Genomic DNA, 13,907 nt, shown 5'->3' on the forward strand with positions numbered 1-13,907 from the left:
CTGCTCATGCCTCCCATCCCTTGAAAAAAAGTAATTAAGATTAATGATAGTAGCTGTCACATGATAGGCCACCGAGGAAAATGATCACAGCAAGATGGGCTAAACAAAGTATATAATAAGAAAAAGACTTTCTGCTTAAACTTATCAGTGTAAAAGTAACTAACTGATAGTTTGAAAATTGACAGGAAACAATGAAAATCAACACACAAGAAATCACACTCCAGAAGACTCTAAATACTTCAACTGAAATATTTTAAAGAACTTTAGTATATTAAAGTTTCAGTATCATAATTAGAGTGATAAATTAGGATTAATTAAATATATTTTAAATTATTTTTTCTCCCCTATGCCACAGTCCTAGTCCATATTCCCCATAAGTAGCAAACTCTAGAAAGCTTAATTCTTTATAAACAGTTCATTAGAGACAAACATTTAAAGGTAGATCATTCTAATAATATAAACAGCAATAGAAAAAAAATCACACTTTTAGATAATAAAACACACTAGTACTGACAATTACATGAGAACTGTTCGGAGCTTTTTCAAATAAAATTGTTATATTAAATGGCCAGTGTCAACAGACCTAATGCTTATATTTCCTATTTACAGAATGCTTATTTTCTGTTGATTAAACCTGAAACCAAATTAAAGTCTTTCAAAATCTACATCAGTGCTTAAACTTAAAATTTAATGTGTTAGGAAAGTATACAGAATTCTTTCTTGTGATTAGTCTAAGCAATGTTAACTGCCCTAACATTCAAGATTTATTTACACATAGGGAATGACAAATACAAGTCAACGAGAAAACTTAAAGGTGCCATGCATAAAGACCACTAAGAAGCTATGTCCTCCAAATATTACAGAAAGACGGTGCTGTCTGATCAGACTGATCCTTTAATGAGGACTTTGTTATTCTAAACAGGAGATTTATTATCCCTCTAAGTTTCTGAGGGTTTATCCTTTCAAAACTAACATGAATATGTTCATCCTTTCATGAAAGGCTATCAGTCTGTTTTATCTCTCCATTGTCCTTTACTTCTTCCTATCTACCTAATAACCTCTTCTAGAGTCAAAGGCACCAAGGTTAGCAGAGACTACCTTTGGCAATTGCTAAGGTCCATCCCTAGTCTAACATCTAATAGACTCTGTTCAAAGCCAAAATAAACAATAGGATTTCCAGGCCTTGTTTTTTAGCCAAATGTGAGTAAGTCTCATTTCCATCCCCAGAACAGTCAAACACACTGAAGCCAACAACTGTGCCAACCAGTAGAGGGCAATAACAGCATGTTCGGACACACCCTCTCAGATTAAGCAAATTACAGTTTCACAATCATTGGTAAGTACAAGCAAACATTCAAACAAGCTTTGGTCAAACTTTTACTGTGAATGATTGATTACACTATCTTTCATTTCCCAGATTTTGATCAGGTAAACTGTCAAACATTCACTCTGTGATTAATTTTCCCACACTAACCTGCAAGCTTTCAGAACTTCTGCTGAGCTGGGATAAATGGACACAGACATTGATGGTATGATCTGAGGACTAGGTCTGTGGCTAACTAGAAGCAGATCTGTTTTAATAGGACTCTGAGATTCTTTCATCCCTTCTCCATTAATTGTGTGCAGCCCACAGTGAGGGCTGTTAAGGCTGGTAACACTGTTTGTGGTTGTCTGCTCAGTGGATTTAGGAGAAGGTGTTGCTGTGGAAATGGCTGAAGATGGTGAAGAGGCAACAGAATTATCAGTCTTTGTATGGACAGCTGGGTGGATGCTATTGACTTTGTCACAGGTTCCAGGACCCATATTGTTATTAGCTTTTCCCATCAACAAGGCAGAGAGCTGAGGATTGTCTGAACTTAGTAAACCTGGTGACTTAGAATCTCCATGGCTAGGACTGCAAACAGCATCTGCCGTCACCTGATGGACATGATTAGTAAGTCCCTCGACACTGGCACTGCTGTTAGGTGTCTCTCCAGTATGCCTGCTTGTTTCAGGCACCATCAATGTGTTTCCTGAAGGCTTGCTCTCTTTGGTTAAAGTAATGCCTTGTTGTCCACCTGAGGTAGCAGTGTGAGAGGAGAGGTTATTGAGAGCAGCCCCCTGTGTTACTGAATTGCTAGGCAGGGTGGGATGTCCATTCTGATTCTGAATACCAGAGCCAGCTGCCTGGAGATGCTGGGAAGGCCCAGTGGAAGAGAGAGGTCGTTCACCATTAGGGCCTGCCAAATGTGAACTCTGACCTTTGTGAAGCCCCTAAAAAGAAAGAAAGATAGTTTAAACTGATGTTAAACTCAGAGCATACACAGAATTTTAAATATTAAAGGTAAAAGCCAAGAAGAATAAATCTGTCTAATTTGATCCAATTCTTAAATTTATCAAGAAAGTACTTAAAGTTAGCAAAAAGAATTTACTTAATTAGTATGTAGTTTACAGAAAGCACTAAGAACTCTAAATTAAGCTTTAAAATACAGATTTCCATTTCTAAAATCATATATGGATAGGCATATAATATCACTAAAAATCAAGCTATGAATATGATAAACCATCTAATGGATCTGTAATATATAAAGAGATTAATATAGAAAGTAAATTCACCTTATCTTTAAAATTAATAAAGTTACTGTAAATATATTCCTTCCTAAATCAATCACATGCTAAAGGACCTATCCTCTAGAGCAACACTGCTAAAATTTACTAAAAAGGTTCCTCACACAGCCAACCCCATATATATAAACATGCCAATGACTTAGAAGTAACTTGCATTTTAATCAACTGAGCATAAGCACTTAGGAAAATATAAGCCAGGATAGATAGTATACTACAGTTAACAAAAGTTTTGAGCCCAGAGGAAGGTCACTTAATATATCTAGTGGAATAAAAATAAGGTAAATGGAACTAAGACAAGTAATTTTTACCTGAAAATTGGCCCCTGGTATCACAATTTTCATTTTATTTTACTGACAAAATAACTAAATAAGAATGTTAAGTTTTCAGCCACACTGATAAACACTGGAATTATGAACCAATAATTTCATAGTTTCCAACTTGTTATAATTTTAGATAAAAACAGCAAGTGTGGGACTCAGACACAATTATACATTACCATAGTTCATCTAATATTCCTAGTAACTGGACAAAAAATAATAGGACTATACTTTGAGTTTAATAACAGAGTTGAAAGCTTTTTTTGAAAGGTGAGATTTAACTTGGCAATACTAAGCCACCAAGGAATAAAAATTAGCCGATTATTGACATACTAAATGGTAAATCTATTCCCTGGTAAAAATAAGCAACTCTGAAATCAGTTTCTAAAAATGAAAATGTAAGGCTCATATTAAAAACCTAGCAACATTACAAACTGATATAAGTGAGAGTTCAATAATAGTATCCGTTAAGAGATGTGATCATAGAGCTGGGTAAGTTGGCCCATATCTTTAAACCTGGTACTCAGGAGATAGACACAGGAAGACTAGAGGTGTTCATTCATCCCTAGATAGCTGGAGGTTATCTTGTCTGACAAGCTAAATGATATCTTGTCTGACAAAAAAGCAAAACAAAACAAAAAGGTTGACACCATTTAGTTTTATAAAAAAATAATCTCATTTAAAAAAATGTTACAAAAATTTCAGTACCTTAAAATATTCAAGAGTCTATAGGTGAGCAAAAATTCTATTTAATATTTATCAGTATTTATTGTTTAATAACTTAACAAATACATTAATTATAATATGTAAATGTGACAAAACATTTTGTCTTTTCTATCTGTATGTCAACGCTTTTCAAGCTACAAATTCAGAAAATATTTATATAACAAGTTTTTTAAGCCTGCAAAATTAGAATCTATGATACTAAAATCAGAGGTTGAGGATCTCCAGCTGCAATATTGTAAAGCAATCTCATGAGAGAAACTTTTGATCTGGAATTAGTTCAATACTTTTGCATAGTTTTCTTCACTTCATTACAACTACACTGTAAGGCTCCTAAAGGCATTGGCCATGAGGGAGTAGGGCTTCCTGCCACTCAGTCACCTACAGAAGCCTTGTGGCCTGAAAAATCATTGGAATGTTGAACTATTTGTTTCCCCGAGACTGAGTCTGGTTATGTCATAGTCATGGACACTTTGAATTTGAATTCCTCCTGCATCAGTTTCCTGAATGGCAGGTTAGGATTAGAGGCATGAACCATGATAATCAGTTAAGATTTTGTTGTTGTTGTTTTAATGTTACCAGATTTCTAAAATAGGATTGACTATTTTTGAATATTTCAGCAATTAAGCAAGCCCAGGATTTAGAGGGGAAGAAAAACAAGAGAACTATTCTTCAGAATCATGACAAAGGCTGGCATTTATTTAACTGTCAATTACATTTTCGAACCTTAATAGGCATTTTAACAAAAGTCTCATGTTATCCTTTTAACAATCTTTTAGTGTTTAAAGATACTGAATTCCCAAAATATACCCTCTCAATCTAACAATTCTTTCCTCTATTTTGTCAATCTCTCTACTGAATGTTTCCCATTAGCTTGCACTGATATATCTAATTTTAATTTAAAATATGAACAAAACCAAACTCTGAATTTGACTTCTTTAGCTACACTCCGCCTTATGTATGTAACCTATATGACTACAAATGTCCCGTGGTAACACTCTATACTTGCCACCTCCAGTTTATCTATCCTTTTACCTTAAAACCAAGTACACAATTAGGCTTCAACCTACAATTCATTAAAACTACTCATATTTAAAATTTTCCAAATATTTTCTTTGTAGAGTCAAACAGCAAATATTAGGACTTTGCAGGTCATTGGATGTAACACAATATTTTTAAATTTTTCTTCTACCCTTTAAAACTGTAAAAAGCAAACATCACCCAGGCTACTATAAGAGAGGAAGAGGGGAGAAAGTTTACCACAGGTTGTGGTGTGGATTTGCTTGCATCCACTAATTTCCCAACCCTAGAAATATTATCTCAGATGATCAATCTCTAGATTACCTTTACTGGATTGTGGTGGTTTGCATAAAAAATGCCTTCATATCCTCATAGATATGAATGCTTATTTGAAAGGATTAGGAAGGGTGGAGTTGTTCAGGTAGATTTGGCCATGCTGGAGGAAGTGTGTCACTGGCTGTGGGCTTTGAGATTTCAAAAAGCCCATTCCAAGCCCCCGTCTTTCTCTTCCTACTGTCTGTGAATTCAGATATAGAACAATTCTCACCTACAATGTCTTCCTCTGTGCTGCCACGCTCCCTGCCATGATGATAATGGACTAAACCTCGGGAAATGTACTCAAGCCTCCAATTAAATGCTTCCTTTGGGGGAGAGAGGAGTGTGGGACTGGGAGGGGAGGTGGGGTGGAGCTACAACCAGGATGTAAAGTAAATAAAAAGTAAATAATTTTTTTAAAAAGTAAAAAAGAAAAAATAGAATAACAAAAATGTTAAAATAATCTAAAACAACAAAAAACCTGCTGTAGCCACAGTGTCTTTTCACTGCCCAAGATATCCAATGGCATTATTTTATATATGCTTTGATGAAGCACGTCTTGAAAGACAAGATATGGTTCACATTCTTCTCAATGCCCAATAGTTCACAGGTCAACCTTTATACTAGTCTTGATAATTGTTCAATTTTCTGCCTGGCAAATTATACTAAAGGACTTTCCAAATCTGCTCTGACCCTTTTGTGATCTCAATTACTTTTCCAGCTTTTCAAGACAGCTTAAAATGGGACACTGTTTTCTCATACTCCATTTTGTCATTTTATTCTCTTCTCATATTCACCCTGCCTATATACAGATATTGACTACTTTCGAGTACTACAAAAATAGGCATTTTACTTATGAGGTCAATATAAATTAGAAGTGGATTGGGAGATTATGCTGTTTACTTTTTCTTCACTGGTAAATCACCCAGACTGCCTCCATATGTGGAAATATTATCAAGAAAAAAAAAACATACATGTATACTGAATTGAAACATAGCAACAACAGTATAGAAGTATATAATTCATTTAAAAATAGTTCCTCAAACACTTAAAAGACACAAATAAACACAAACTATTATTTGAGCAGTCAATTAAAGCAGTTTGTCTGATACCTGAGTGGAATTAGATAGTTGGTTTTTCCACGGCTCCTCTGTGCTGCCGGTCAGGTTTGTGTAATTATGAGGTAGAGTAGGTGTGTTTTGCTGCAGGTAAGGCACATTTCCATTACTTCCACTTCCTGTTACATGAGTATTGCCTATCAAGACAGTGTCTGTACTTCCCAGTGTTCTTGATGTGCTACAGGGAACATGGCCTGCAGAAAAGGATCCATTAGCCAAAGCCTGCCTGGGACAGGCAGGGCGGAGTCCAGGCTGAGAGACACTAGGCATCCTGGTCAGGGCAAGCTGTGGCTGTTGGCCAGAGACTGAGTTTGTAGGCAGTGGTGAGTCAACTGTTGGCCCATTAGAAATTCCAGTAGGCCGTACCTGTGCAATTCCTGTTTGTCTAATCTGCAGGGAACAAATGAAAAGCAATTAAGTGCAATCTACATAGTCCTCAGGGTAGAGAATCAGCACGTAAAGATGAATAATCATGGACTCTGATCTGATGCCAAAATTTCATCTCTCTAGGTTAAAAACCACCAACTTCAAAGACAAGAAACTTTATTTATATGTAAACTGCCTAAGAAAAGGAGAAATACGTTTCATGTTAAAGAAATACCTTGTTAAAAATGACCAAAAAGTGCAGCTGAAACCCATGAAAAGCTGAGGAATTCATGGTTCTTCAAGAAACCTCAAATTTTTATTCTAAGATGGGTCTAGTGGTGAAGTACTGTAATTCCATCTACTTAGGAGGATGAGGCAAAAGGATCTCAAGTTCAAGGTCAACCCAGGCAATTTAGTAAGACCTTGTGTGTGTGTAAAGGAGGAAGTGAAGGGGAGAGGAGCGAGGGTGGAGAGGGAGAAGAGAGAGAGAAATTATAGCTTAGTGATAGCAGGCTCTAGTAGCATAAGCAAGCCCCTAGTATCAACCTTAAATACACCCCAAAGTAAATAAATAATAAATAAATCACAAAACTGTAATATAACAGACTTTAAAATAAAGATAACACATAAAACCTTACCTAGGTTTAGTATAGAACTGCTAAGTAGTTAAGAACATATAAGAAATACCGTGGAATTAGGTAATAAAAATGTTTAAAATTAAATTAATAGATGTTCTTTTCTTTAAAAACTCGATCTTTAATATTTTAAGAAGCACAAATCACAATATTCTACCAAATATAGGTAGAAATGAGTATGGGTGAATTCTACAGTGATGCTGTATCAACAAAAGTACACAAAATTCTAGCAAACTTTAAAGGAAAAATGCTATACACACTTGGTGTTGCTGCATTAAGACAAACTGACTTTCCAGCTGTTCCAGCATTAGTTTCTGTGCTGGATTTAAATTATTTCTATTTGCTCGGAGCTGTTCCAAGTGCTAGGGGAAAAAAAGAATATAATTAAAGACATATCTTGAAACAAACTAACAAATCTGTTTAACCTTTATATGAATAACTGGCAAAACTCAGAACCACTATCAGGTTGAACACTGATTTCTGGTCAACAATAATCTAATTCCACCTTAAAATTTTTTTGGTAGTTTAAGAAACCAAAGTAAGAACTAACTAAGCATTCATCTGAACATAGTTTACTATAATGAGATCTTTTGAGAGAGACGGGCTTGAAGTTCTATTAATACAGTAATTTCTGATTTATGAAGAAAACTCTTAAAAATGAAAAAAAAAAAACATGAAAAAATATGGTCCCCAAAGCATTGATTGGAACAGGAAAAGTTTGAAGACACTGTCTAAAAGTAGTGATCTACTTAAGCAATAGTATAGTATCTACATAAAGAAATATGACCTATTCAAATAACAAGTAGATTATTTATATATTGACCGAAAAATAACTATAAAGAGAACATTAATAGCTTACAATAGACCCTCCTTTATCTAAAGGGGGTACCTTTTAAGATCTCCTAGTGAATTGCTAAAACCATACAAAAGCTAAAACATTTAATTTAACTTAATGCCTTTTCAGTCCTAATACCACTATAAACTATGGCCATATCTTCCACAGTATTACGTGTGACAGTAAAACAAGTACAAATGTCTCTTTATTCACAACTTCAGGTAAAAGAGAATCCTTACCATAAATGTTAGCAAAATAACAGCATATGATATTTTGTGTAGTTTTATTAAAGATCTTTTTCCTGTTCACTTAGAGGAAACACTATGTGGCTTCCTTTTTGGTATACTGCAATTGCTAGAATCATTATTCTTGTGCTTTGTGGTCATTATTAATGACAAAAATCATTAATCAGAAACACTGGTTTTGATAAATAAGATAGATACTAAGTGATTAAGAGCCAATTAGCATATTGGCTCTTAATATGCTGAATACATTGGACAATAAGATGACTGATGTCCCTGGTGGGATAGAATGGGATTCCATTATGCTACCAGAATGTTATAATTTAAAAGTTATCATGATTTTATTTCTGAAATTTCTTCATTTAATATTTTTGGACCAAGAATAACTCTAAAGTGAAATAACTATACATATACAACAACTCTCTGTTAAGACAGGTAAGAAACAAGTAATGCCAGAAAACTGTCAAGAGGAAGCAGAGTTAGAGCAGAAGCTGAAAGAAGGCTTTACCCTATATAATTACTATATTCTTACTATATGGATGTAAATGCATTATCTATTCCAAAAAGAGAAAGAAAGTAAAAAGAGGGAAAACAAGATTAAATTATCTACATTATGCTGGTGAACATGTAATCACTTTTTGTTATGTACTGAGTTTCTTGCCATTCAACTTTAAGAACTAATGACAGTTCACTGTTTCTATTTCTGCTAAATGACTGTTTTTTAAAACATATCTTACATACCTGTAATTTCTGTGGTGTCAAACACCATGAATTAGTTTGTTGCTGTACTGGAGGATGTGGCACAGCATTGCCACCACTCCAATCATCAGAAGTATTCTGAGGAAAATTGATAAAAAAAACAAAAAAAAACAAAAAACAACAACAACAAAAAAAAACAAAAACAAAAACATGAAAGAATATTTGGTTAAGGCAATACAGTTAAAATTAATTAATGATTAATGAAGGCCAAATGACTATGAACTGGAGTATTTACACACAAAAAGTTATTACATTCTTTAAAAATAATTTACATGCATATTAAACTTGATATAGATTTAAAAAAAAGTGTTGATTCTGTAATAAGCCACCCCCCAAAAAGCCCACCCCTAAACTATAGCCCAAATGGCTAGCCTATATACCACACTGTCCACTACATTCAATATTAAATATATTTCAATGTTGGCAAAAAGTGATGATGAAAAGTGTGCTGATACCTTAACAGCAGGGAAATGAATAAAATGATTTGATGAATGCAAATTTATCCCTACTTTTTTTAGTATGATTCTAACAGTTTGGGATGGGAAAATTTAAACCTTTTATTGTTCTGATGTCCACAGATTTAAAGTAAAGGACAGAAATGTTCAAGCTGCACAGTTAGCGGCAGTTGGAGCTTCTTTTGACTGGGATTTTCTATTTCTTTAGGACATATACCTTTGTTGGACTAGATGTTCTTTTCCTCTTGGCAGGACTGGACAGGTCATCTACTTGGCTAGGAGGAATCATGTGTAGTGGCAAGGACTGCTGTGAAATTGGTGTTTGACTGAGGCCTAATACAGGTTCAGTATTTGGATGATGAGGTTTACATGCCTAAGAATCACAGAAGGAAGACAAAAATAGGGTGCTATATATTCTTAGTTCATTCCTTCAAATTATAAAACTTACAAGCTGCATACTTCTCAAAGTTATGTGGACATCTTTGATTGCAACTATTGAAAGTAAAAACAAAAAAAAATATATCAATGAATCATCATCAGTGGAGGAATGTGTACCTTCCTTTGAGAATCTTCTTTTAAAAAAATTAAACAAACCACTGCAGCATTATTTTAAGCAATGTTGAAAAATAATGAAAATGCACAAAGGTTCTAAGTTGGTACCCCCAAATTTCTTCCCATGTCAGAGGGAATTTTATTTTTATCTAGATTCCCTTAGCACTTACATGAAAAGGCTATTATTCATTAATAAAAGCCTTCTATGCTTACTTAAAATAAGCTTGACTACTACAGATTAAAAGAACCCTTAAAGCTGGGCACCTGCAGAACATAACCCAACTTCTCACCTGCTGTGCTGTGTTCATGGCACCCTGCCTGGAGGTAAGCTCTGCGGGGATTGGTAGGCTCCATGCCTCCTCAATACTAGGAAGTAATTTAGTTTTATTCTGTAGACTACCTTGTGGAAGGTTACACAACTGAGCCTAGGAAAAATTATGTAAAAAGCAAATTTAACACAAGCCTACTTGAGTTAAGAGCAAGTCCACTAAATCTTCCTAATGGCTAATTGTTTTCAAAAGAAAATAGATTCTAAATCTGGGGCTTTAGAAAGATAGTAAGTATAAAGAGGGTAACCAGAATATAAACCTTTGTGAGAATCAAAACATAGCTAGGCTGTTTCCAGGGTTCTCATTAGCTGTCTTCTCAGAAACTTCAAACAAGAGTGAAAGACAGTGTTTGTGTTCTTTAAAATGCTATGACAACTTAAAAATGTAGACAATACACTGAAAAAACTTATGCAAATTAATATGCATCAATGTGCAAAAAAGCATTTTAAAAAATGTTGCTTATCTCACTTACGATGAAAAGTAAAATAATATTGCAAGCTATGGTATGTTTACAAAATATGGAAACAGATTATAGACATCCAAAGACAACTAGACAAATTTTCCAGCCACCCTATTCCTGCCTGTGTGTTCTAGGGAAATATGTGGCTTTAAAAAAATTGATATTTAAATTTTTTACCTGTAAGTACTTAATTCGTGCTGCAAGTGCAGAGGTATTACTACAATTTTTGCTTCTAGTTGCATTTAAATAGCATTTAATGGCATCCTGAGGCTGGTTGCAGGATTCATAGAGAGTGCCTAGATCCATCCAGGCTGCAGCATGTCCATGGTCCAATTGTACAGCACAAATATAGGCCTGTAAAGCATCCATAGGCTGATTTTGCTGTTGATAGAGCACACTAAAAGAAGAATAAAATAAGTTAACTAAGAGTTGGTTAGCTTCACAGCATGATTTTTATTATAAAGTACATTATATGTGATGCAGTGATCTCTGTATACCAATATCATTAATTTTAGACAAAGTCTTACCCTATTGAACACCATGTATCTGCACTTGCTTCTGATTTATCAATAGACTGCCTGTAAGATATAAAGGCATCCTGAACTTTCCCAATACTTGAATAGCACCTGAGAGGGAGAGGAAAGGGGGAAGGTTTAAAAAAAAAAATCCATCAATACCAAAACAAACTACATTTACCCAAAAAAATGGTTATATATAAAAGCAAAATTAAAAAAAAAAAAGTTAACATATGTAGGTACATGTGTATAACAACCATAGACATGATAACTAGCAATTCAAAACTGTATTATAATACAGTTTTCCTTAGATGTGCTAAAATATATTGCCTAAAGTCTATTAAAATAAGTATAGGCCATATCACTTCAATATTATAATAATGAGAGCTGAACATAGCCCTTCCATGCTCTGCTTTTATATCCTGACCTCTAGTTTTTCATAGTCAGAATACAGGGTTCAAAAACAAAACCACATGAATTTCTCTTTTCTTAAATAACAAGAAAAGAAAAATGTTCTTTAATTTATAAAGATGATAATGTAATGGTTAGTCTCTAGGTATCATAAACAGTATAAATATAGTATACAGTATTTCATGACTACTAAAGACAGCAATATAAGATTCAGGCTTTAACACCTGCCATTTTCTAAATGAAGATGTATCCAACACATGTATAAACATCACTGAAATTTCAAAGAGAGAAATTTTATCTTTGGTGCTAAAGGAAAATAAAAGAAAACCCTAGATTCTGTCTTGAAGGAGTTTACAATTTACTTTTCTTTTGTCGTTTCCCCTACCCACAAACCAGGGTCTTGCTTTGTAGCCCTGGCTGGCATAAAACTCACAGGAGTCTCCCTGCCTCTACCTCCTGAATGTTGAAATAAAGGAATGCTCCATCACAACTAAGGAGTTTATAATTTAGATGAGGATTGAAGGCACTGCAAATATCACAATGCTGTATCAAACAGCTAACAGACAGTTTAAGAAGAGGCTACAATTAGGAAATTAGCCTGTTTAGAATTAGGAAAAGGTAAAAAGAATACTGAGGCGAGAATAAAGAATGTGAATATTTATAGACAATTATTCAGAGTAGCAATTCCTAACTGCAAACAAGTAAAGCATAGAAGACAAAAGCTTTCCAATAAACTAACATTTGTCATATTATTTGTTTATGTTGGGAGAACACTGGTTGAGAATAATCAATAAAAGAAAAAAAAGAAAATCTGAAAACCTTTATTTGTTCAAAGACTATAGGTATTCTTTGAAATTTTAAGGATTTATAAAATTTACAAGTGTATTGAGTCAGACACAGAAGGTAAGAGGAGAGATTTCAAATATATTTGAACAATATGAACAAATCCTAATGTATTTGTTTTAAAAAATATGCACATGTGGGAGAAAAGACACACATTTTTCAGACACCCCCCCACCTTAAAATCTGTTTCCCTAACAATGGAAGTGGTTGTGATAAAAGCACGTTATAAGAATATGTCAACAACATATCGTATAGACTAAAAGTAAACTTATGTACAGAAAAAGAGGATAGTTATATTCACTGGTTTGGAACAAGTAAAGCTAGAAAAAAAAAAAAAGAGGAATGAAAGTAGACAGAGCAAAAGAAAGGAGAAAAACAAAAACAAAAAATAAGAATGGCAAAGATTCCATGGCTGATTGAGAGTAAATAAACAGAGAAGCTACAAGTGTAGCTCAGAAGCAGTAGTACAGTGTTTGCCTAGGATACACACATACAAAAGGAAGAAAAGGAAAGAGGGAAAGAGTGGAGTATGAATTTATTGGCAAAAGGAAATGAAGCTGATTTGGAGCATATGACGGATAAAACATGAGGCTATTGGGAAGGAAATACCTTCCAAGGTGAAAATGTTGAAATTTAAAATACCTCTATCTCTATAAAAATCTACCTTTGAAATTTATTGATATGAAGACAAGCTGTAACAACACAGGACATTTATTAGAGAAGGGTAAACAAACAAACAAACAAACAAACAAATAAAAAAAACAGGCCTAAGGATTTATATAGATTAGACAGTATCAGAAAATTTTACCTACTAAACAAAAAAGCAAGTTTCACACAGGACCTGCACAACCTATTATATGAAACATGACCTTGTGACAAAAGGTCATTAGTAATGTCAAATTGGAACAAAAGTAAAGTGATAAGGATAGGAAGTCATGAATGTATTATTCATAAGCGTTTCTCATATTAAAAGCATAACATTAAGTCAGGTAGCGGCGGCAGCACACATCTTTTAATCCCAGCATTCAGGAAGTAGAGGTGGGCAAATCTGTTAGTTTGAAGCCAGCCTGGTATACAGAGTGTTCCAGGGCAAGTAGGACTACATGGTCTCATAAACCAACCAACCATAGGAAGAGGGAGTGAGGGAGGATGAGGGAGGGGAGTACAATCCAGATATAAAGTCAATAAAACAAAACAAATAAAAAACCAACCTACCAAACAAACAAACCAAACAAAAAAAAAGCAAACCATTAGATGGTAGTGATTGTAAAAAAACATCAAAAAATAGAAGCAGAATGTTATGACATAATAACACAAGTTAGATTGTAATAACTATTCCTTGTTTAAGAAGTAAGAAAAGTTTAGTGTATATCTGCAAAAGTTTAGCACATGTCAGTGTACTAAA

General features: G+C 34.2%; 1 protein-coding gene across 6 annotated transcripts in view; it reads right to left on the minus strand.

Annotated features, from left to right (window-relative positions):
* Positions 1–13,907, minus strand: part of Kdm6a (lysine demethylase 6A) — a 122,133-nt gene that overhangs the window by 27,241 nt on the left and 80,985 nt on the right. For 2 of the 6 annotated variants that reach the window (XM_055598260.1, XM_055598262.1), the window contains exons 11-17: positions 11,261–11,359; positions 10,911–11,130; positions 10,235–10,369; positions 8,920–9,015; positions 7,362–7,463; positions 6,095–6,490; positions 1,475–2,253 (exon numbers count right to left, since the gene is read on the minus strand). In XM_055598260.1, coding sequence (XP_055454235.1) covers positions 1,475–2,253; positions 6,095–6,490; positions 7,362–7,463; positions 8,920–9,015; positions 10,235–10,369; positions 10,911–11,130; positions 11,261–11,359 — 1,827 coding nt within the window. Of the gene's footprint in view, positions 1–1,474; positions 2,254–6,094; positions 6,491–7,361; positions 7,464–8,919; positions 9,016–9,609; positions 9,766–10,234; positions 10,370–10,910; positions 11,131–11,260; positions 11,360–13,907 lie in introns of all 6 variants that reach the window. The other 4 variants (XM_055598256.1, XM_055598259.1, XM_055598258.1 and 1 more) reach the window with 4 other exon arrangements.

This window comes from Psammomys obesus, unplaced genomic scaffold (genome assembly GCF_907164565.1).
Source record: "Psammomys obesus unplaced genomic scaffold, mPsaObe1.curated_primary_1811, whole genome shotgun sequence".
Taxonomy (NCBI): Eukaryota; Metazoa; Chordata; class Mammalia; order Rodentia; family Muridae; genus Psammomys; species Psammomys obesus.